The following is a 24,277-nucleotide window of genomic DNA, read 5'->3' as shown; positions in this document are numbered from 1 at the left end:
ATTAATCAAGCCTGCTCTGACATGCTGTAATTACGTGTATAGACGCCCATAGAGAGTATCAGATGGAAAGATGTAGTTTCCTCCTTTTTCATTCCTCTTGTGTATTTACTTTCTGGATCTTGGTGATAGGGTCTTTCCTATTACATGGGATGTTCTTTTTGCACCGCATACTGTTTGAAAATTACCAGTCTAAATCAACCATAAGAGTACTAAGCCTGCATAGAGGCATGCCTTGAGACCTCGCTAACAGCTTGGTTCCTTTGCTCTTGCACCAAGGAGAAACTGTTCCATATCAATATACAAGTTTTCATGCAGATGTAGTTGAAGGGGCACAGTTTCCTTCATAGGCAGGGATCAGTAGGGTGGCTTCTTTCGTTTATTACTGTATTTACTTGAATTTAAGGTGACCCTGACTATAAGGCAACCCCCCAATAGTTAGATTCAATATATGGAAAATTATAAATTTGATATAATTTTCCAGGTTTAAAATCTAATTATTGGAAGTTTGCCTTGAATTTGTCACCCTCCCACTGCTATAACAATAAATTTGGGGGATCTACTAGCTCCCTTCCCTTCTGCTCCCAACAACATCTTTCCCCGTCAGCCCCTTCCCTCCCTCCCTTCCTCCCTCCCTCCCCACTTAATGTCAGACCATGTTCTTCCTGAATGATGGGCAAATTTGAAAACATTCGTTCTGAAACAAACATAGTCATTTCATAGTTTCATAGTTATTAGGGGCTGGAAGGGACCTTACAGATCACCAGGTCCAGCCCCTCTGCACTTGGGCAGGAAAACTGAGTTGGACCAAAAGATGGCATCAAAAGAAAACCTTTTGCTTCTCCCACAAATCTATGACAGACTTGACAAGAGACAGTGCCCAAGTAGCTTGAACCTCAAACTTTAGGTTTTGTTTAAAGCTTTACATAATTCCAATCAAGTAAATTAAAACACTGCTTTTACAGTATCAGAAAGTTTAGATTTCAGTATTCTGCTGTGGTCCTTGCAACTTAAATCTCCACAGCATCATAGTAGCACAAGGACCAAAAATTAGATTTAAGGGGGTTCACCACACCAATCTGTGTACTGCGAGACATCAAAAGCCTGGTAAATGTCAGCTGTCTGAAAAAAAAACAAAAAACACCCAACACAACGGTACTTGCTCTTGGTGTCAAACTCATCTAGCCCTGTGGACCAGACCTCCCCCTTAACCTGCCAGATCCAGTGCATGCAGTGTTCGTGCAGGGCAGGGCCAGCATCCATGCAAGGTCAATCCAAGGTGCTGTGAGTCCCAGATTGGCTAGAGCAGGCACTGTGTGTGGCACGTGTCCCAGGCCCTGCCCTTAGGGCTGATGCAGTGGGCACCATGTGTGGGTTAACCCTGAGACTCGGGGGAAGTACCAGGGACCAGATGATGGGGCTCTGCAGGCCAGATGCAGCCCTTATGCTGTATCTTTGATACTCCTGATCTAATACAACATAGGTTAGGAAAGTGGGAAAATGAAATGCTCATTAATGACAGATAGTGAAACAGTAAGATGAAGCCTGTTTACAATTTCAGGGATAAGAAGCAAAAAGCAGATTCTGGAAGGATTTCCAAATTTGCAAGGTTAATACAAGTAGAAAAATTAAATCACAGCTATAAAATACAGCATAATCTAATTGTTGAAACAACTGCTCTCTCAACATTTAGTACTTACCCACTCCCTTTAAGACTGGACTTGTATTCTGACTAAATAAGAAATTTAACCTTTTGTCTCTCTTCCCTTACCATGACACTATGCCTAAGAAAGTTCACATAAATACTGCCCAATCAAGGCCACTTGTTTAAACACTAATACACTCTTAACATTTTTCCCATGCACTTAGACATGAAAAGCCAAACATTTCCAAAATAAAGTTTGTAATGTAACACTGGACAGTCACACAATTAAACCTGACATTTTACAGGGTTAAACCACACCAAAATTTGCATATAGGTAAATTATTAAAGGTACCTATAAACTTAGTTCATTCAGATTTGATGCACTATTTTATCTTTACCTTTTTTGATCATTTTACCTTTTTTGATACTGTTGCAAGTTTTAGCATAGGTACTCCTTAAGTACATTTTTAAGCAACACTTTTGTATCTGCTTGTCATGCCACAGCCTTTTTGTTGAATGCCCACATCAGTACCCTGGGTAGGCCCTTTCCCAACTTTCCTGCCATGTCTTGATCATACTCTGAAAGGAGGGGTTCAGTGTGATATGTGATGGACTCCTGTCCGGAATTACTCATGGTACTGCCACGGCTGACTTGGGGCTGTGCCTCCCCTACACCCTGTCCACTCACCAGCCGCTGATGACAATGTTTTATGGCACATATCCGCTACTCTGGTCCTCTGGCTCTGCTATGACTCTTGCTCGTTGCAACCCTGATGTATGTTCCGGCATCAGGCTGCCCCAGGTCCCCCATGGGGTATGCTTGGCATCTTCGTCAAGTACCTGCTTCCTGTCCTTGTACCTGAGTAAAGGTTCTGGGGTTTCCCTCTCCAAAGAGAGCCCTTCTCAATATATGGAAAACCCCAAGGGGCTCAGACAACATCAAATTCAACAAAAAAAACAAAAGAAAATTTTTTTTCACACTGACATTTTTTTTCTGCTCTAATAAATAATATTGAAAGTAGTCCACCACCCAGTGTATTGCTAGACATTCCTTTTCTATTGTAGCCTACCTGCTTCCTGTCACATTGAGTTTGTGACTGGCAAAGGTGATCGAATATTCTTCACTCCCCCTTTGTTGTATCAAGATGACTCCCAGCGCTTTGTCTGACGTGTCTGTCTGTAAAATAAAGGGTACTGAGAAATCAGGTGTGTGGACCAGTATGTCTTGGCACAATGCGGTCTTTAATTTCTCAAAGCTTTTAATTGTGACCGGGGACCACCTAATTACCCCTGTTAGTTGTCCTCGTAAGGTGTTTGTCAACAGGGCTGCCAGTTACACAAAATGCAGTATGAATTGCCTGTAATAGTTGATAAGTACTAGCAAGGAATGCATCTGTCTCTGGTTTTAGGTGCCTGGAATTGACACATTGCTTCAACTTTTTCTGTCAATGATTTAATGATCCCTTGTCCCACTAAGAATCCTAAGTACTTAGTTTCCTTATCTGCCAGGACACATTTCATGGGGTTAGCCGTCATCTCAGCGGCCCTAACATCCTTCGGTATGGCCTTCACTGTTTGAATGTGTTGGTGCCAGGTTTTAGTAAAAGTTACAATGTCATCAATGTAAGTGGCTGCATAGGCAGATGTGGCACTAACAAGGAATCTATAAGTCTCTGAAATGTGGCCGGTGCCCTGTTCAGCCCAAATGGCATTCATAGAAATTTGTAAAGCTCCCATCGTGTTCCAAATGCTGTTTTTACACAGTCCTTAGAGGCCGTGGTGATTTGCCAGATAGAACAGTGATGGTTATGAATCTAGTCTCCCCGATCCTCCCCAGTAGGTGTGCAATGTGGAGCATGGGGAAGGTATCAAATGTAGCCAAAGCATTTAAGTTCCACTAGTCAATATAAATCCTTAGCATCCCATCAGGTTTAGGCACAGGGACTACTGGGCTCTGCCACAGGCTTTGCGAAGGCCAGCTAGTACCTTGTGCCAGCATCTTCTCTAGTGTGGTGCGAACAGCATGGTGCAGGTGTTATGGAATAGGATGTCAGCATTCTCTGACCAGGGCCCCTGCAGGTGTTCTAATCTCATGCTTGACCCCTCAGGCCCAACTGGGTTCCTCTTGAAATACATCTTGGAAGGATTGGACCAATCCAGTCACTTCTAGCCATTGTGCAGGGGAGAGCTCCCTGCTGAATTGGACCTGCGTCTCGGGTTTTTCCTGTCTGTTTTCAAATATGAGGGTCCCAATTCATCCTTCTCTTCGACCTGCTCGGCCATCTAACACTGTTGCTCTCTTCATTCATGGAGCAGGTTTACATGATAAATCTACCATCCACACTGGTGTCCTCGTTTGAGGACTTCATAGTCTACCAGCCTTACTTGTCAGAGGATCTCGAAGGGGCTTTGTTTACTGGCTAACATGGGAAGCATTACCAGGACTTTCTCTCCCACCTGGAAGGTTCTCACCTCCGTCGTTTGATCGTATCAAGACTTCTGCCATTGTTGCACTTCCCTCAAGTTTTCATTGGTGAGCTGTGCCTTTTGTAGCCAGTCGCAGAGTTCGCAATGGTAGTTTTCAGCCCCAACTCTAGGTTTCTCAGATCTCTCTCACTCCTCCTGGAGCACTTGCATTAAACCCCTGGGTGCATGACTGTACAACAACTGAAATGGCAAAAACTGGGTAGACTTTTGTGGCGCATCGCAGATCGCGAACAGCAATAGTGTTAGTAAGATATCCCACTTATGGGAGTCACTTTAAGCGGTCCAATGGATCATCCACTTTAGTGTCCCATTCAGTCATTCTACCAATCCATTAGTTTGCAGGTGATAGACTGATGTCTGGAGTTGGGTGACACCTAAAATGCTGCACATGGCTTTCATAACTCCTGACGTAAAGTTAGTTCTCTGATCTGTCGGGATTTCATGGGGAATGCCCACCCTCGAAATCCACTAAAGTAATTCCTCAGCCACTCATGGTGCCATAATGAACCTTAGTGGAACTGCCTTCTGGAAACAAGTGGCGTAGTCTATGATCACCAGAATATACTGGTGTCTGGCACTGCTTTTTGAGAGTGGGCCTAGAATAACTAGTGCCACCTGAGAAAATGGTGTCTCCATTACTGGCATAGATTGTAGTGGAGCCCTTGGGGGTCTCCAGTCCTGGGTTCGTTGACACTCAGGACACGCTGCTCCCTACCACTCGACCTCCTTCTGAAGTCCAGGCCAAAAGAAATTCCGGGAGATCCTTGCCATGGTTTTGTTCTGCCTGAGATGACCTCCTAATGGTGTGGCATGGGCTAATTGCCATACGACCCTGCAGAAGATGCTCAGAACCACCAGTTCAAGCGATTCCTTCCCTGCCCCAGGGCCCCTTTTTACATGGTAAAGGAGACCTCTTCTTACCTCATATGGCATGTCTCTAGAAGAAGGACCTTCCCGAGGGTCTTCTTCTGACAATCATTGGAGTTGTGGATCATCCTGCTGTGCTTGACGTAACTGTGTGATACACTGGGGACTTGTTCCAGAATAACGTCCTCATTGCTCCCAGAGGTACCTGGAGCGGCCAGCTCCTGTGCCAGCCTTCACCTCTTCACAGGCACCGCCACTCTTCTTTGGCTGCCTGGACTTTTTCCAGTATGTTGTGTATGGGCTCCCACTCCCTATCAATAATCATCTCGCAAGCTAACTTCTGAGCGAGCCCCACTCTCAGCGCTCCTTGGTATTCCGTCACACAGATGGGTATGTAACAACCCATGTATCCATCGTAGTGAATGGGTCAGTATCGACCTGGAAGGGTGTGGGCAGTGGGGTCCCGCAGGGCTCGGTCCCAATATCTTCATCAGCGACTTGGACGAGGGAGTGAAGTGTACTCTGTCCAAGTTTGCAGATGACACAAAACTGTGGGGAGAAGTGGACACGCCAGAGGGCAGGGAACAACTACAAGCAAACCTGGACAGGTTGGACAGATGGGCGGAAAACAACAGAATGCAATTCAACAAGGAGAAATGCAAAGGGCTGCACCTAGGGAGGAAAAATGTCCAGCATACCTACTGCCTAGGAAATGACCTGCTTGGTGGAACGGAAGCGGAAAGGGATCTTAGAGTCCTAGTGGACTCCAAGATGAACATGAGTCATCAGTGTGACGAAGTCATCAGAAAAGCTAATGGCACTTTAGCATGCATCAGCAGATGCATGACAAACAGAACCAAGGGGGTGATACTTCCCCTCTATCGGGCACTGGTCAGACCACAGTTGGAGTACTGCGTGCAATTTTGGGCGCCACACTTCAAGAGGGATGTGGATAACCTGGAGAGGGTCCAGAGAAGGGCCACTCATATGGTCAAGGGCTTGCAGGCCAAGCCCTATGAGGAGAGACTAGGGCACCTGGACCTCTTTAGCCTCTGCAAGAGAAGGTTGAGAGGCAACCTTGTGGCTGCCTATAAGTTCATCATGGGGGCACAAAAGGGAATTGGTGAGGCTTTAATCACCAAGGCGCCCCTGGGGGTTACAAGAAATAATGGCCACAAGCTAGCAGAGAGCAGATTTAGACTGGACATTAGGAAGAACTTCTTCACAGTTAGAGTGGCCAGGGTCTGGAACGGGCTCCCAAGGGAGGTGGTGCTCTCCCCTACCCTGGGGTCTTCAAGAGGAGGTTAGATAGGCATCTGGCTGGGGTCATCTAAACCCAGCACTCTTTCCTGCCTATGCGGGGGTCGGACTCAATCTATTGAGGTCCCTTCCGACCCTAACATCTATGAATCTATGAAACTGTCAAACTGCATTTCCTTTCCAAAGATACAGTTCATTATGAGTGGCTCTGCCCAGTGAAACCCAATCTTCAGTGCGAGCTCAGCCCGGATGAGTGATCAGACCCCACAGTCAAGGACTGTCTTAAAGTGAGACTAAGTGAAATGTACTAGCACTACAGGAAGAAAGAAAAAGGATGGCAGGAAAGAAATAGCAGACCTCTTATGGTGGAGAGGGGTCTGGCATAGACTGTTTCAAGGGCAAGCCCTCCTCAGAGGGCAGTGGGTGGGGTTATGGGTATGGAGATGGGTGTGCGGTGCAAACTGTAATGGGTTTTAATGGTTTAACTGTCAAAGTGCTTTGATCTGCCAAGTGAACCACAAGGGCCACTTGGCAGAGTGTTGGAGGTAGAGTTATATATTTCTATGCATATATAGCAGCCAAGCCTCCAGTAGTGTCTCTCACGCCCAAAGACAGAGACAGTCAGTTGCACAAGCACCCATGTCACGAGTTTTGCCTGTCAGCAGCTAGGGGTGCAGGGCCCCAGAACCCCTGCACCGATCTTGTCGACAGCTGGCAGGCTTTGTGGCCGCAGCAAAAGCCACCATCCCTGCAGCTGTCACCTCGCTGTGCCTTAACACACGTAGTGTCACCCATGTCATGAGTTTTGCTTGTCCACAGCTCGAGATGCAGTTCCCCCCAAACCCCTGCACCAATTCTCTTGAAACTTGGCAGGCTCTGTGGCCTCACCAGGGGCTACCACCCCTGCAGTTTTCACCCCCCCTCCCCTCCAGTGGTGTAAAACACAGCCGTGACATGAGTTTGGCTTTCCAGAATTTGGGGTACAGTTCCCCCCAAATGTTGACCCAGAAAATAAGAAGAGACAAGCTGATCACAGGGGTGAAAATACCTGGTGAAGAAGAAATCAAATGCATGCTATATATGAATGACATCACAGTAATAGGACAAGACAAACTGTTGATTGATAGAGTATTGAAACATGATGGACTATGGCAGGGGTGGGCAAAATGCAGCTCTTGGCTGGATGCAGCCCACCAGGCCATTCTACCTGGCCCACGGGGCCCCTAAAAAATTTAGAAAGTTATTATTTATCTGCCCCTGGCTGCCTGTCATGCAGCTCTCAATGGCTTGCCAAAACTCAGTAAGCAGCCCTCCGCCTGAAATAATTGGCCACCCCTGGACTACGGCGAAGCAGCAGGGGCAAAAATTAATAAAAAGAAGATCACGCTAATGGGAATAGGGAACTGGAAGACTGCAGTTTGCAGCTACAAACAGAAGGAATGAAGATCCTGGGTGTGCAGATGGACGTGAAAGGGAAAGGCAACAGGGCCTGGAAAAAGATCATCGCTAGGCTATGGCAGATAACAGGCCTCTGGAGAACGAGAAAGATGACTAAAAGCAAAGTGGAACTGGTAAAGACAGTATTATTACCAGTGATCTTGTATGTAGGAATTGTGTTTCCTCCAATATGGCAAAGAGCATGAAGGATACAAAGAGAATTGTGCACCTTGTTCTGTGGCAGCAAAAGGGAGTGTGTGGCAAGGCAAGAGATATACAAGGGAAAACAAGCAGGAGGATGGGAAATACCAGACAGGTGTTTATACAAAATTCATCAGCAGAATGTAGATGGTGAGGGGAAAGGGAATACAGCAGGATTTAGCCGGAAAAGTCTGGAGGACATGGGGGAAAAAGGAAAGGAGGGATGGAAAGCACCTTGGGCTTGGACACTGCCAACCCACTACACAAGAGCGGAGAAGTTCATGATACACTAAGCATTGTTAGAAGGGAAACTGAAGAAATGGGAAAATAGTAAAAGCCTTGAAAAGAATATAAGGGACAGATAGAATAAGAGAAGTGGAGAACCTGACCGGGAGTTAGTCACCCAAAATGTGGAAAGAGATGTGGGATGCACAGGCAAAGAGGGAATATGTAGAAATTGCATGAGCGGCAGCATAAAATGTATTACCAATCTGGGAGAGATTATGCAGATGGGAACTACACAGCAATCCGATCTGGCTTTGGATCGGACCACTTCAGATGGCTGCGATCCGATCCGGAGTTCCAGACCGGGTTTCTGCCTCCATCCGGCCGAAGCGGCTCCAAAGCTTTGGAGCCGCTTCGGAGACCGTAGGGTATAATGGGGAATCAATGAAATATCTATAACTTTGTTGTTTCGTCTCCTATTTGGATGAAACTTGCAGGGATGGTAGCCTCTGCTGAGAGCATGCAACCTGCACAGTTTCAAGAATATCGGTGTAGAGGTTTGGGGGGAACTGTACCCCAAATTCTTGAAAGCCAAACTCATGTCACGGCTGTGTGTTACACCACAGGGGGGTCAAAACTGCAGGGGTGGTGGCCCCTGGTGAGGCCACAAAGCCTGCCAGGTTTCAAGAAGATCAGTACAGGGGTTTGGGAGAAACAGCACCTCAAGCTGTGGACAAGCAAAACTCGTGCCATAGGTGACACTGCGTGTGTTAAGGCGCAGCGAGGTGACAGCTGCAGGGATGGTGGCCCCTGCTGTGACGCCTGCCAGCTGTGGAGGAGATCGGTGCAGGGGGGCTCTGGGGCCCTGCACTTCTAGCTGCTGAAGGACAAAACTCCTGCCAAGACTGTCTCTGTCCTGGGGCAGTTGATTGCCTGTATTGAGTCTTTCCTCTCTTAGCCTGGTTTTGTAGGTGCTAATTGATGCTCATTGAGTCGTTATGTAGTAGCTAGGTCCTGTGTATTGAGCTGGTCCCTGAGTCCCTGGTCCCTGAGTGAATCATGATTGATTGATTGGTAACTGGTAACCCAGTAGCTTAGCAGCCAGGCCTGCAGCAGTGTCTCCTCTCCAGCCCCATGCCAGAGACAGTCAGTGCCACAAGCACTCATGGCACGAGTTTTGCTTGTCCGCAGCTTGAGGGGCAGTTCCTCCCAAACCCCTGCACTGATCGTTTTAAAACTTGGCAGGCTTTGTGGCCTCAGTAACAGCTACCATGCCTGCAGTTTTGACCCCCTGTGTTGTAACACATAGACGTGACAGGAGTTTTGCTTTCAAGAGTTTGGGGTATTGTTCCCCCCAAGCCTCTGCACCCATCTTCTTGAAACTTGTCAGGCTTCATCCTCCCTGCAGAGTCTACCACCCCTGAAAATGTCATCCAAATCAGACAAAAAACAACAAAGTTATAGATATTTTATTGTTTCCCCATTATACCCTATGGCCGGATTGCCGAGGCAGCTCCGAGGCGCTTCGGGAAGCCGAACGAGGCAGTGCTTCGACCCGGATGTGCTGCTTCAGACCCCGAAGCGCCGGGAGCTTCTCCAGGTCCAAAGCTCTGTCCAAAGCCTTGCACAGCCCTATCAATTAGTATCTGTTCAACTCTGAGTCCCCTACCCTCCATAACAGGTTTCCAGCTGCACTGCATGTCTGAAGCTACACCCAACTAGCTCCCCAGAACCAACTGGGACAGAGGGGGCAGACAAACCATCTTGAAACTTGGCAGGCTTTGTGGCCTCAGTAAGATTCCTGCAGTTTTGACCCCCCTCTGTTGTAACACAGACGTGACAGGAGTTTTGCTTTCAAGAATTTGGGGTACAGTTGCCTCAAAACCCCTGCACCGATCTTCTTGAAACTTGGCAGGCTTTGTGGCCTCAGTAACAGCTACCAACCGTGCAGTTTTCACCCTGCTATGTTGTAATGCCTAGATGTAACATGAGTTTTGCTTTCAAGAATTTGGGGTGCTGTTCCCCCCAAACCCCTGGACCGATCTTCTTAAAACTTGGCAGGCTTTATCCCCTCTGCAGAGTCTACCACCCCTGAAAATTTAATCCAAATCAGACAGAAAACAACAGTTATAGATATTTTATTGTTTCCCCATTATACCCTATGGCCTGATCTCCGAGGCGGCTCTGAACCACTTCGGGAAGCCAAACGAGGCAGCACTTTGACCCGGATGTGCTGCTTTGGATCCCGAAGCGTCCGAAGCTTCTCCGGATCCGAAGCTCTGTCCGAAGCCTCTCACAGTCCTACTACACAGCCCAAGGGAGAACTGTGAGAACATAGAGTCAACTTATCATGTGTTCTGGCAGTGCGGATATGCCGAGAAGGATAGAGGGTGGGGAGGTTTGCGAAGAGAACCCAATGATGTAATGTATTGACATATGAGATGGCGATGTATGGACTGGACCAAAGAGGACAAATGAGCCAGCAACTGAAACTGCTGATAATGTGCATGAGTGGCCACCTGGAAGATACAGAACCTGTTGGAGCTCAAGGGACTGTTTTTCACACCATGAGAATGTTTGCAGCTAGCCACGTGTGAACTGCAAGCGCATATTGAAAGAGATGAAGAGGAGTTGGGAGCATGAAGCACGATGAACAAGTGGAGATGAAAAGACGAGAATGCTGGTCCAGGAAAAATCTGAGCAGGGGGAGGGGGAGCAGGGGGAATAATGGGATGCGTTGGGGAAACTGAGGAAAGCATGACAGGTAATGCCATTAGAGGTGTGAGTGGTAAAGGAAGCCCATTGAGCTGTTATATGAGAACCAGTATAATAATGTTAATATGATGTGAAATAAAATGAAATGCTGACTGTTTAATATGGATAAATCAGGGGAAGGAGGGATGTATCCTGTTGAGACTTGTTTACATACAGGTAAATACTGCCAGAGGATAAGAAGCACATAGATAGATGAAATGGTACATGTGAAAGCATGTAAATGAGAAGATTTTATGTTTGTTTGGGAAAAGTTCTGTTTGCTTCTCCCTGTTTGCTGCTTCCCTGTCTCTTTATATACCTATCTTTGGCCTGGACTTACTAGGCTCCTTTGTTAGGGGGAGATACCATTCTTCTTGGCCTTGAATGATCTGGTGTAGTTAGAGAGTGAAGGCTTGTCCCTAGCCTGCTCACAGAGCTGACCCCTACCAGAGTCTACAAATGCCTCCAATTGTGAGGACCTTGGCTATACAATTTATGGTGATGGGGGATTGCTCTTGGGCTTCCCTCTGGCTTGCTCCTTTGACCTCTTGGCTAGGGGCAAGCAAAACTAGGGAGCATCTGAACTGCAAGGCCTCCAGGCTTGTGGTTTGCACATAGGTTGCCTGCCATAGAATTGGGAATATCTAAAGTCACAGGCTGAAGAGTCTGGGAGAGAGGATATTTGCCAGTGGCAGCACCACACAGACTTGAATAGTTGAGCTCTGCTCATTCAATAGAATTCAGAACTTATTTGGCAGATTTGGCCTGAGACACAAGATTTAAAAAAAAAGCCCCAAAAAGCGGAATGTTTACTGAATGTTTTATAGTCATGTTCAATGTTGGCTGCATTTAATCAACTTCATAGTTGGTGTGTATTACTGAGCATATACTACTTTTGGCAGCAGTTTAATGATAGAGTATTTAATGAGGTCTCCTTGTATGCAAATATAAGATCAGGGTCTTTTTTTCCTTATGCTGGTGGGGGGAAAAGCCTCATCTTGTATTTGAGTAAATATGGTATTAGCTAAAGTTGGTAATGAAGCAACTTGTCTGACTTACTGGAGTGAGAGTGTCTATCCTGAGCGCTGTACTGGTTTAATTTAATCATCTTAATCAATTTACTCCCTTGGTAAATCTGGGCAAGTTGGTCCGTAGACCAGGCACTGGTTGTTCTGAGCCTGATTGTGGTAACTGTGAGCTTGCTGAAGTTAATGGGAGTCTTCATGAACTTTGGGCTTTGGTTCAGGCCCTTTGCCTCTGTCAATCAGGGAGCATCAGCTTCCCTGTAGGTCAGGAAGGAGGAGAGACTTTTGCTTCCTCTTTTGGATATTTTGTAGGTATGGTAGGGCAAAGAGCTCTTCTGTCTGTCCTAGACACCACTGAGTGGAAACCCTGGAAAAGGGGAAAGACTGTTTGAAAGGCATTTCCAATCCACAGTGCAAATAATTTTCTTTCCAGAGAAGTTCTTTGAAATATTCAGTGGATTAATATTATTTTAAGACTAATTAAAAGGGTATTACCAACAAAATGGATAAGAGTTTGGACAGGCAAGCATTAGAGTTGCCAGTGCCAAACCAAGCCCCCTTGGGCTGCACTAATCCATTTGCTTCCACAGACAGAGGACAAGCATGTTTCACTTAATCTTGCTGGGACAGAACTTTATCAGAAGAAAATCTGCATGCTATGTGATCTCTGTGACCTGGATCAGATTAATTCTGAAAAGTATAAAGAGTTGAGCTTGGTAGATAATTTGCATTTGCTGCTTCTGTCCTCTCTGTGCTTCCTGCTGTTTATAAAGGGAACCTGCCATAGCTGGGAGTTATGGAGAGGAATCTGCTCAAACAACTGATGATCATACACCAAAGAGACTTCTTTGTAATGAATAGCTTGGCAACCAGAGAAAAGACTCTTGAGAGAGGTTGCTATGTGCAGAATGCCCAGGGAAGGCCAGGACCAACTAACCGTGTAAGGTGACATATTATCATGGCAGAGAAATGGATGTGAGCCAGCCAACTTCAGCAGTTTTCACACTGCTTTAAATGCAGATGTAGAAATAATTAAGCCAGAGTGGGGGTGGGAAAGAGCCTCTCACGGTCCTTGCACTACACCCAGAAATTGAGACACTGACACTACCCCTGGGTGAGTAAAGGTGTTACATACACTTTGCTACAGGTAATTCTGTTACGCTTAGCTGGTCTATATCTTGTTTTCTACAGTTTATTCTAAAAAAGGCTCTCTATGAGCCTGAACCTGAAAGCTTGCTGTTCTGTACTTATCAAGTCATGTGTTGTGTGTCCTACTGTAGGGTCATGTCTGCAGCCTGTTGTGTTCTTCTAGAGTCATGCACCTCTCAACAACTGCTGAAGGAGACTGACTGAAAGGCTTTAAGTGGAATTTTGAGAAACTCTTATCATGATGGGCAGTGAACTTCAGACAACATCTGAAGCTGCTGGCTTTCCTTTTATCCATTCCATTATTTTTGCGTGAGAGACTGGAGGGTAGCCAGTGTAATGCCAATCTTTAAAAAGGGCTTCAGTGTGGATCCAGGGAATTGCATTTCATTGAAGCTTGTTTCAAATTGATGCAAATTGGTAGAAGCCATTATAAAAAAATAGGATTGTCCATCACGTGGGTGAACAGAACTTGCTGGGGAATAGTCAACGTGGCTTCTGTAAAGGGTGTTCATGTTTCTTCAACCTACTACAATTCTTTAGGACATTAACAAGCAAGTGGATCAGGGTGATCCTATTAGTATAGTGTATTTGGACTTTCAAAAAGCTTTTGATAGTCTCACATCACAGGCTTTTGCAGAAAGACCTTGCAAAGTTGAGTGAATGGGCAACAAAATGGCAGATGAATTTCAGTGTTGATAAGTGCTGCATGTGGGAAAGAAAATAAATTATTAAGAAACAGGTTTAAATCTGAGTCAAAAAAATTCTTTTTCATACAACATGTAATTAACTTGAGAGATGGAGCTTTGGTGACATTTGGTGACAGCCATGTTGCAGCTGGGTGACAGGGGGCTTTGTCTGTGCTACACTGCATAGGAAAAGCAGCAGCAGCAGCCATTTCCTAGTACTGTCCTGCCTCAGACTTGAGCTGAGTGATTCCAGCCCACTGCTGGAAAATACTGACATGTATTGTATAGGTTCAAAAAAAGAATTAGACAGATTCATTCAGGATATGTCCATCACTGAATGTGTCTACATGAGAGACTTTACTGCGCATTAGACTAATCTAATGCACAATAAAGCATCACCATCTACACATGTGCTGCAATTACTGTGCAGTGTATTAGCCTAATGCACCGTTTTCTAGTACCTGTACTGTAGATACAACAGTTAATGGTCCATATTGCACATGTAGATGCTGACTGGGAGCAAATTTTTTCATAGTTGCATAGTGCTTAGGGTCGGAAGGAACCTAAACAGATCATCAGGTCTGACCCCCTGCCCCATGCAGGAATAGGTGCCATGGTCATAACACCCCAGCCAAATATCTGTCCAGCCTCCTCTTGAAGACCCCCCAAGGTTGGAGAGAGCACAACCTCCCTTGGGAGACCATTCCAGAGCCTGGCAGCCCTAACTGTAAAGTAATGTCTCCTGATGTCCAGCCTGGAATTCTCTCTTAACAATTTCTGGCCGTTATTCCTAGTAACCCTGGGTGGTGTCCGGGGGAACAGAGCCTCCCCCAATTCTCGCTGGTTCCCCCTGGTGAATTTGTAAACAGCCACCAGATCCCCTCTCAGCCTTCTCTTGTGGAGGCTGAATAGGTTCAGGTACTTTAGCCTCTCTTCGTAGGGCCTGCCCCGCTGTCGCTTGACCATGGAAGTGGCCCTCCTCTGGACCCTCTCAATGCTAGCCACATCCCTCTTGAAGTGCGGCACCCAGAACTGGATGCAGTCCTCAAACTGTGGCCTGACCAATGCCACATAGAGGGGAAGGGTCACCTGCATGGACCTGCTTGTGATGCATCTGTAGATGCATGACAAGGTGTGGTTAGCCTTCCTGACTGTTTCCTCGCTTTGGCGGCTTATGTTCATCCTGCAGTCAAAAATGACTCCAAGATCCCTTTCTGCCTCTGTGTTGACAAGGGTGTTCCCCAGCCTGTAAGTGTGTTGCTGGTTCCTTCGTCCTAGATGCAGCACCTTCCACTTGTTCGCATTGAATTCTATCCTAATCTCATCTACCCACCTCTGTAATCTGTTTAGATCAAGCTGGATTCTGTCCCTCCCCTCCAGCATGCCCACCTTGTCCCACAACTTGGTGTCATCAGCGAATTTGGAGACCGTGCTTTTTACACCCACATCCAGATCACTGATAAAGATGTTGAACAGTACAGGCCCCAGGACCGAGCCCTGGGGGACTCCACTGCCCACATCCCTCCAGGTTGAAAATGACCCATCCACCACCACTCTCTGGGTGCGACCATCTAGCCAGCTTGCCACTAGCCAATTGCTGCTAGTCAGCCTAGGCAGCAGGGGCCACAGGGGGCAGGGAGAGCTCTCCTGGCATGGTGGAACACTGCCTGCCAGCCATGTGGAGATCGGGACCCATTCCGATCTCCATGTGACTGGGAGGCAGCTGCTTGGCAGGCAGGACAGCCCCCCCCCCCCCCAACTGGGGAGCAGTCCTGTCTCCCCTAACTGGGACAGACCTGCCAGATGACAGAACAAGGAGCAATGGTCTCAGGTTACAGCAAGGGAGTTTAGGTTAGATGTTAGGAAGAATTTTCGTACTAGGAGGGTAGTAAAACAGTGGAACAGGTTACCCAGAGAGGTGGTGGAATCTCCATCCTTGGAGGTTTTTAAGACCCAGGATGTTCAAGGGGTGGGAGAGCTGCTGCTGCAGAGCTGCAGGGCTGGCCAGGACCTGTCCTGTTCTGGGTCAGGTCCCAGCCAGCCCCAGGCTGGGCAGGGAACTCTCCTGATGCAGGGAGCTCCTGCCCTGGCTCTGCAATCAGAGTGGGAGCTGGGAGATTGCTCCCTGCCCCAAAGAGTTGCCTGCTGCCAGAGCAGAGGGTCATTGTCCTGGCCCAGGCTCCACACTTGGAGCCTGCCCCAGAAGCAGGCAGCTCCTGGGGAAGGTGATTGTTGCTCCGCCCCGTGCTGTCCAGGCTGACGGGGAGCAAATTTGCTCCTGGCCAGCCATCTACGTGTGGGCTACTGCATAGTCACTACCACACAGTTAATTTGCTACCTGCATTTGCTGCACAGTTTACTACACAGTCAGTTAGTCAACTGTGCGATAAAGCGTCTCATGTAGCGTTGCATGTGCCTGTTGAGCACTGTAGCATGTGCATGCTTGGACGGAAGGGCTCAAAGCAAGTGACATGCTGGTAGTTTCTTGATGAGGCTTGTGATGTGGAAACAACAATTTACTGTATCTACTCAAATCCAAGATAAGGTTTTTTCCTCATTCAATATAAAGAAAGAAAAATCTTGTCTTATTAGAGTAAATTTGAGATTCAGGTAATTAAGGAGTAGTGGCAATTAGTTCCAGAAGAAAGTAGTAGATCCTGACGATGTCAGGTCACAGTTGTTTCCCTTTGTCTCTCTCATCTATCCACCTCCACAGCGAGGCAAGTTTGTTAAAAATGATTAATGGTGTCATACATCACAATGCCATTGGAGTTGATTCAGTGCTTGAGTGTTCCAAGAATTGATGTTAATATTGCATGTCTTCAGATTGGCCTTCAAGGTGTCCTTCAATCTCTTTTGTGCTCTTCTCTAAAATAGTGAGCATCAGTGAATTGGAAGTTTAGGATCTGTTCTGGGAGCTGGTTGTCAGGCATCTTTATGACATGTCCTGTCCAACAGAGCTGGTGCTGCATAAACGTAGCATCAGTGCTGGTGTTGGTTGCTTGAGCCAAAACTTCATTCCCTTGCCCTTTCAGTTGACATGGAGGATTTTCCAGAGACATCACTGATAGTAATGTTTCAAAGCTTTCAGGAATTTCTCATATATTGTTCAAGTTTCACATCCGTACAACAGGGTAGGGATGACAACAGCCTGGGGGACAAGAAGTTTGGTTTGGATTCTGATGTCATAATCATCAAAGGCATGATTTTGGAGACATCCAAGGGCTGCACTGGCAGATTTATCCAGTGTTGAATACTTTTTGGAAAAGGTAGCTACTGACATAGGGAAAGCGCCCAATATTCTTTAAGAATTGCCTCCTATTTCAATATGTGATGGAGCAGCTGGTTGGTTTGGGGTGGGTTGGTCAAGTGTCTTGGTTTTTGTGAAGTTGACATTGAGTTCAGGCATTTCATGTTTGACAGAAGCAAGCAAGAGTGACCTGGAGCTCTTCAAATGAGTGAAGACATACAACAGAATCATCAGCATGCTTAAGATCAGTAATAATTGCTGCAATCCGATGTATCTCCTTTCTTGAATATGGTAATGATTCTGTCATCTCTCAAGTCACTGGGAATCTTCATGTTTCCAGATTTTCATTGTAATGATTTGTAGTTAGAGACCATTTTCCCACCTTGCTTATAAATTTCAGTTGGTATTCCATCAGGACCCATGCTTTGTTGTTTTTCATGTGTTTAATGGTTTTCAAGACCTCTTGATAGGTTGGTGCATCTGCAAGCTGGTCCTTAATGAGGTTTTGGGGAATGGCTTTGGTAGCGTTGTCTTTGATATTAAGGTGCCAGATGATTGGAAGATAGCCAGTGTGGTCCCCATCTTTAAAAAAGGGAGGAGGGAGGACCCGGGCATCTATAGGCCTGTCAGTCTTACCTCAATCCTGGGGAAACTCTTTGAGAAGATCATCAAGGACCACATCTGTGATGGGCTGGCATCGGGGATGATGCTCAAGGGCACGGTTTCATTAGGGGCAGGTCACGTCAGACCAACCTGATTGCCTTTTACGATCAGGTCACAAAAGCATTGGATGCAGGTGTCGCTGTGGATGTAGTCTTTCTGGACTTCAGCAAGGCCTTTGACACTGTCGACCAGTCCATCCTCATTAAAAAACTAGGTGACTGTGGCATTGATGCCTACGCAGTCATATGGATTGCAAATTGGCTGAAGGGTCGTACTTAGAGGGGGGTGGTGGACAGGTCATATTCGACCTGGAGGGAAGTGGGCAGCGGAGTCCCCCAGGGCTCGGTCCTTGGGCCCACACTCTTCAATTTCTTTATCAGCGATTTGGACAACGGGGTGAAAAGCAACCTGTTTAAATTTGCTGATGATACCAAAATTTGGGGTGAGGTGGGCATGCTAGCAGGGAGGGAAAGACTGCAGCAAGACCTGGATAGGTTGCAGGGGTGGGCTAACAAAAACAGGATGTGTTTCAATACGGACAAGTGCAGGGTGCTGCACTTGGGCAGTAGTAACCAGCAGCACACTTATAAGATGGGAAACTCCCTTCTTGAGAGTACGGAGGCAGAAAGGGATCTTGGAGTCATTATTGACTCCAAGATGAACATGGGCCGACAATGCGAGGTCACGGTCGGCAGGGCTAACCGGACCTTATCGTGCATCCACAGGTGCATCTCAAGTAGGGCCAAGGAGGTGATCCTCCCCCTCTACACGACACTGGTCAGGCCACAGCTGGAGTATTGTGTCCAGTTCTGGGCACCCCACTTCAAGAAGGATGTGGACAACATTGAGAGGGTCCAGAGGAGGGCCATCCGCATGATCTGGGGACAGCAGGACAGACCCTACAATGAGAGGCTACGGGACCTGAACCTGTTCAGCCTTCACAAGAGAAGGCTGAGGGGGGACCTGGTGACCATCTATAAACTCATTAGGGGGGACCAAAAGGGCTTGGGGGAGACCTTGTTTCCCCTAGCGCCCTCCAGGATAACAAGGAATAACGGCCACAAGTTGTTGGAGAGTAGGTTTAGATTAGACATCCATAAGAACTACTTCACAGTTAGGGCGGCTAGGATCTGGAACCAACTACCAAGGGAGGTGGTGCTGGCTCTTCTCTTGGAAGTTTGTTCCAGATCCTAGCCGCCCTGACAGTGAAGTAGTGCCTCCTGATATCTAGTCTAAATCTACCATCTGCCAGCTTGTGACCGTTATTTCTTGTCATTCCTGAGAGTGCTCAGGGGAACAGGGGCTCCCCCAATGCCTGCTGGTCCCCTCTGACTAGTTTGTAAACAGCCACCAGATCCCCCCTCAGCCTTCTCTTGTGGAGAAGGTTCAGGTCTCTTAGCCTCTCCTCATAGGGCCTGCCCTGCTGCCCCCTGATCATGTGAGTGGCCCTCCTCTGGACCCTCTCCATGTTGTCCACATCCCTCCTGAAGTGCAGTGCCCAGAACTGGATGCAGTACTCCAACTGCAGCCTGACCAGTGCCCCATAGAGGGGGAGGATCATCTCCTTGGACCTGCTTGAGATGTATCTGTGGATGCATGACAAGGTGCGGTTGGCCTTTCTGACCGTGTCCCCACACTGTTGGCCCATGTTCATTTTGGCATCAATAATGACTCCAAGATCCTTTTCTGCCTCTGCACTGACAAGAGGGGAGTTCCCCAGCCTGTAGGTATGCTGCTGGTTCTTCCCCCCAGGTGCAGTTCCTGGAGGGGGAAGAACCAGCAGTTTCATAGTTTCATAGTAGCTAGGGTCAGGAGGGACCTGAACAGATCTAGCCTGACCCCCTGCCACAGGCAGGAATGAATGCTGGGATCACAAGACCCCAGACAGGTGATCGTCCAACCTCCTCTTGAATATGCCCAAGGTAGGGGCGAGGACCACCTCCCTGAGAAGCTGGTTCCAGATTTTGGCCACCCTAACTGTAAAATATTGCCTTCTGCTCTCCAACGTAACCCTATTCTCCATCAGCTTATGACCATTGTTCCTCATCACCCCAGGTGGTGCTGGGGAGAAAAGAGCTCTGCCTATTTGTTGTTGATCTCCCCTGATGAGCTTGTAGGCAGCCACCAGGTCCCCACTCAGCCTCCTCTTGCTGAGGCTGAACAGGTTCAGGTCCTTCAGTCTCTCCTCGTAGGGACTGTCCTGCTGCCCTCTCACCAAGCGGGTGGCCCTCCTCTGAACCCTCTCCAGGCTGGCCACATCCCTTTTGAAGTGTGGTGCCCAGTACTGGACGCAGTACTCCAACTGCAGCCTGACCAAAGTCGCATAGAGGGGGAGCATCACCTCTCTGGACTGGCTTGAGATGCACCTTTGGATGCATGACAAGGTATGGCTGGCCTTGCTGGCTGCGGTCTGGCATTTGGCAGCTCATGTTCATCTTGGAGTCAATAATGACTCCGAGATCCCTTTCCGCCTCTGTGCTTTCAAGAAGGGAACTCCCCAGCCTGTATGTATGCTGTGGATTCCTTCTCCCAAGGTGCAGCACCCTGCATTTATCTATGTTGAACCCCATCCTATTCTTGTCTGCCCACTTTTGTAGTCTGTCTAAATCTAGTTGCAGCCTCTCTCTCCCTTCAAGTGTGTCCACCTTGCCCCACATCTTAGTGTCATCAGCAAACTTGGACAGCGTGCTTTCCACCCCCTCGTCCAAGTCACTGATGAAGATGTTAAACAGTGCGGGCCCGAGGACTGAGCCCTGGGGTACCCCACTGCTCACATCTCGCCAGGTTGAGTACAGCCTGTCCACCACTACTCTCTGGGTGCGCCCCATCAGCCAATTTTTTACCCATCCAACTGTGCAGGCATCAATGCCGCAGTCGCTTAATTTATTGATGAGGATGGGGTGAGAGACAGTGTCAAAGGCTTTCTTAAAGTCCAGAAAGGCTATGTCCACAGCGACACCATCATCCAAGGATTTAGTTACTTGGTTGTAAAAGGCAATCAGGTTGGTCAGGCAGGACCTGCCTTTGGTGAACCCATGCTGATTGCCCCTGAGCATGATATCCCCTGCAGGCCCCCCACAGATGTGTTCCTTGATGATCCTCTCCAAGAGCTTCCCGAGCACCAAGGTGAGACTTACAGGCCTATAATTACTTGGGTCCTCCTTCCTCCCCTTCTTAAAAATAGGGACCACATTAGCCAGTTTCCAATCCCCCAGCACCTGGCCAGATGGCCACAAATGCTCATACAGCCGGGCCAAAGGCTCCGCGATGACCCCTGCCAGCTCCCTCAACACCCTTGGATTGAGGGCATCTGGACCTGCAGATTTAAAAATGTCTAGCCCTTCCAGAAGATCCCTAACTACAGCTGCACTGACTGAAGGCTTGATAGAGCTATCCCCAAGATTGTCCCTACCTCTGGTAGGTGGGATATCCCGGTCCCTGTTCAGGAAAACAGAGGCAAAGAAACTGTAAAAAATATCAGCTTTCTCATCTGGCGTGGCCACCAGATTACCATTTGTGTCTTACAGGGGCCCTGCATTGCCCAACAGGTGTGTGTGTGTGTGTGTCTCTTCTTGCTCCCAATGTAGTTGAAAAAGGACTTTTTGTTGTCCTTAATCCTGGATGCTAGCCTGAGTTCCATCTCTGCCTTGGCCTTCCTAATAGCCCTCCTACACTCCTGGGCCGAGGAGGAGTACTCCTCCTTGGCGATAGTTCCTCCCTTCCACTGGTTGTACGCCTCCCTTTTAGTCCTCAGGCATTGCTGAATGCCTTTGCCCTTGCCCAAGGGGGTTTCTGAGCACTCTTATCCCCCTTGCTTCTCTCAGGGACTGTTATTCTTTGGGCCTGGAGGATCGCCCCCTTAAGGTACGAACATCCCTCGTGGGCTCCCATCTCCTCTACCTTCTGGGCCCTCAGTGCCTCCCCCACTAGTCTCCTAAGCTCATTGAAGTTGGCCCTTCTGAAGTCAAGGGCTTTAGCCTTGGTGTGAGCCCTAGATGCCCTGCGTTGGATAGTGAAATCCAGCAGGTGATGATCGCTATTGCCCAGGTGGTCAAGGACCTGCAGTCCCCTCACCAGGTCATCCCCCGTGGCCAGGACCAGGTCCAGCAAGGCGTTACCCCTAGTGGGGCTATGCACTTCCTGGATAAAGTGAAGGTCCTGTAATACAGCCAGGAACCTACGTGAGCGGTCAGACCTGGCAGTCTGCTCCTCCCAGCAAATGTCTGGTAGTTTAGGTCACCCATGACAATAACATCCCTTGACCTAACCGCCTCCATAAGCTGACTGGAGAAGTCCTGGTCTAGCTCTTCCCTCTGGTTGGGTGGTCTGTAGTAGACACCCACCGTAAGGTCCCTTTCGCCACACCCCCCTTGTAGTTTGACCCATAGTGTCTCTGCCCGACCCTCCTCTAACCCAAAGCTAATTCTTGATGATGTGAGGTGCTCTTTGACATAGAGCATAACCCCCCCCACCTTTCCTCTCTGTCCTGTCTCTTCTATATAGGGTGTACCCCTGAATGCCCACCACCCAGTCGTAGGTAGGGTCCCACCAGGTTTCTGTGAGCCCTACTAAGTCTGGGTTCTTACTTGAAATCAGGAGGCATAGTTCCTCCTGCTTACACCCCATACTACGAGCATTAGTATAGAGGCACCTAAGGCCTCCTGAGGGTGCTCGTGCCTTCCTCCCATTCCCAGGACATGTGTGGCCCCCTGCTCCTTGGACACTGATACTTACCTGTGCTTCCCTTCCTTTTGTCACCCTGCGTGCTGGTGAAGCATCCTCTCCACTTGAAGCGGCCCCTTCCCCCGGCGAAGCTAGTTTAAAGCCCGCCATACGAGATCAGCCAACCTAGAGGAAAATATACGTCTGCCATTAGGGGAGAGGTGAAGCCCATCCCAGCCCAGCATGCCCTCCTTACAAAAACATGGGTCATTGTCAAAAAACCCAAACCCTGCCTCGTGGCACCGGCTCTGAAGCCGCCAGTTAACCACATCAATGCGGTCCTCATGACGCCTACCCCGTCCACTTACCAGGAGAATGGAGGAAAATACCACCTGAGCTCCCGTCCTCTTCAGTTGGTGTCCCAAGGCCTTATAGTTCTCCATGATGTTATCCAGCTTGCCCTTGGATGCATCATTTGTACCCACATGGACCACAACCAGTGTTGAACAAACAGTGTTGAAACCCATCCTGTTCTCATCCACCCACCCCTGTAACCTGTCTAGGTCCAATTGCAGCCTATTCCTCCCTTCTAGTGTGCCCGCTTCCCCCCACATCTTAGTGTCATCTGCGAATTTGAATAGGGTGCTTTTTACCCCCTCGTCCAAGTCGCTGATGAAGATGTTGAACAGTGCGGGTCCGAGGACCGAGGCCTGGGGGACCCTGCTGCCCACATCCCTCCAAGTCGAAAATGGCCCGTCCACCACCACTCTCTGGGTGCGGCTCTCCAGCCAGTTAGTGACCCATCTGACTGTAGGTGTCGATGCCGCAGTCCCCTAGATTTTTAATGATAATGGGATGAGAGACAGTGTCGAAGGCCTTCCCAAAGTCTAGAAAGACTACGTCCACTGCTACCCCTGCATCCAGGGATTTGGTGACCTGGTCATAGAAGGCCACCAGGTTGGTCTGACAGGACCTGCCTCTAATGAACCTGTGTTGGTTGCCCCTAAGCATAACCTTCCCTGCTGGCCCCTCGTGGACATGCGCCAGGATAATTCTCTGAAAAAGTTTACCCAGGATCAAGGTAAGACTAACTGGCCTATAGTTTCCTGGGTCCTCCTTCCTCCCTTTTTTGAAAATAGGAACCACATTGGCCCTTTTCCAGTCCTCTGGCACTAAACTAGAGTACCACGAGTGCTCGTAAACCGTGCCAGGGGTCCCACAGTGACCTCCACTAATTCCCTCAGCACTCTGGAGTGGAGATCGTCAGGACCAGCTGATTTAAATACGTCCAGCCCCTCCAGAAGTTCCCTGACTAGATCCTCACTGACCCTAGGTCTGGGTGCGCCTCCCCTGGGGCCTATGGAGGTCCCGGTGGGGAGGTGACCCGGTCTCTGCTCAGAAAAATGGAGGCAAAGAAATTGTTAAATAGGTTAGCCTTGTCATCTGGTGTGACGACCAGATTTCCTAGCGTGTCTTGCAGAGGCCCCATGTTACCCAGTACCTTCTTTTTGTCCCCTATGTATTTAAAAAAGGATTTCTTGTTGTTCTTGAACTGGGTAGCTAGTCCCAGTTCCATCTCCACCTTGGCCTTCCTGACCACCCCCCTACAGCCCTGAGCAACCCAGGTATAGTCCTCCCTGGTGATGGCCCCTCCCTTCCATTGGGTGTATGCCTTTCTTTTAGCTAGGAGACGTTCCTGTATGCTTTTGGTGAGCCATGGGGGCTTTTGTGCCCTCTTGCCCCCTTTGATCCGTGTTGGGATTACCTCCCTTTGGGCTTGGAGGATCGTCTCCTTAAGGAACGACCACTCTTCTTGGACCCCTGACTCCTCTCCCCTCCGGGACCTCAGTGCCTCCCCGACTATTCTCCTTATCTCATTGAAGTCTGCCCTCCTGCAGTCCAGGGTTGCTGCCTTGCTGTAGGCCTTTGCTACCTTGCGCTGGATGGTGAATTCCAGCAGGCAATGATC

General features: G+C 48.3%; 1 protein-coding gene and 1 long non-coding RNA gene across 17 annotated transcripts in view; both read left to right on the top strand.

Annotated features, from left to right (window-relative positions):
• LOC106739643 (phosphofurin acidic cluster sorting protein 2) overlaps positions 1–24,277 on the top strand; it is a 215,136-nt gene that overhangs the window by 148,643 nt on the left and 42,216 nt on the right. The window contains exon 4 of one of the 16 annotated variants that reach the window (XM_059720388.1): positions 17,157–17,274. The exons of the other annotated variants lie outside the window; for them this stretch is intronic. Coding sequence (XP_059576371.1) covers positions 17,272–17,274 — 3 coding nt within the window. The 5' untranslated portion in view covers positions 17,157–17,271. The remainder of the gene's footprint in view (positions 1–17,156; positions 17,275–24,277) is intronic. 16 annotated transcript variants of the gene reach the window in all.
• LOC109280340 (uncharacterized) lies at positions 8,923–13,793 on the top strand. Its single transcript, XR_002086622.2, has 2 exons — positions 8,923–13,012; positions 13,179–13,793. It is a non-coding gene; the product is annotated as an uncharacterized LOC109280340 (long non-coding RNA).

This window comes from Alligator mississippiensis, chromosome 1 (genome assembly GCF_030867095.1).
Source record: "Alligator mississippiensis isolate rAllMis1 chromosome 1, rAllMis1, whole genome shotgun sequence".
In the NCBI taxonomy this organism is placed as follows: domain Eukaryota; kingdom Metazoa; phylum Chordata; order Crocodylia; family Alligatoridae; genus Alligator; species Alligator mississippiensis.
The sequence above is the reverse complement of the archived record's forward strand: the minus strand, read 5'-3'. Positions and strand labels throughout refer to the sequence as shown.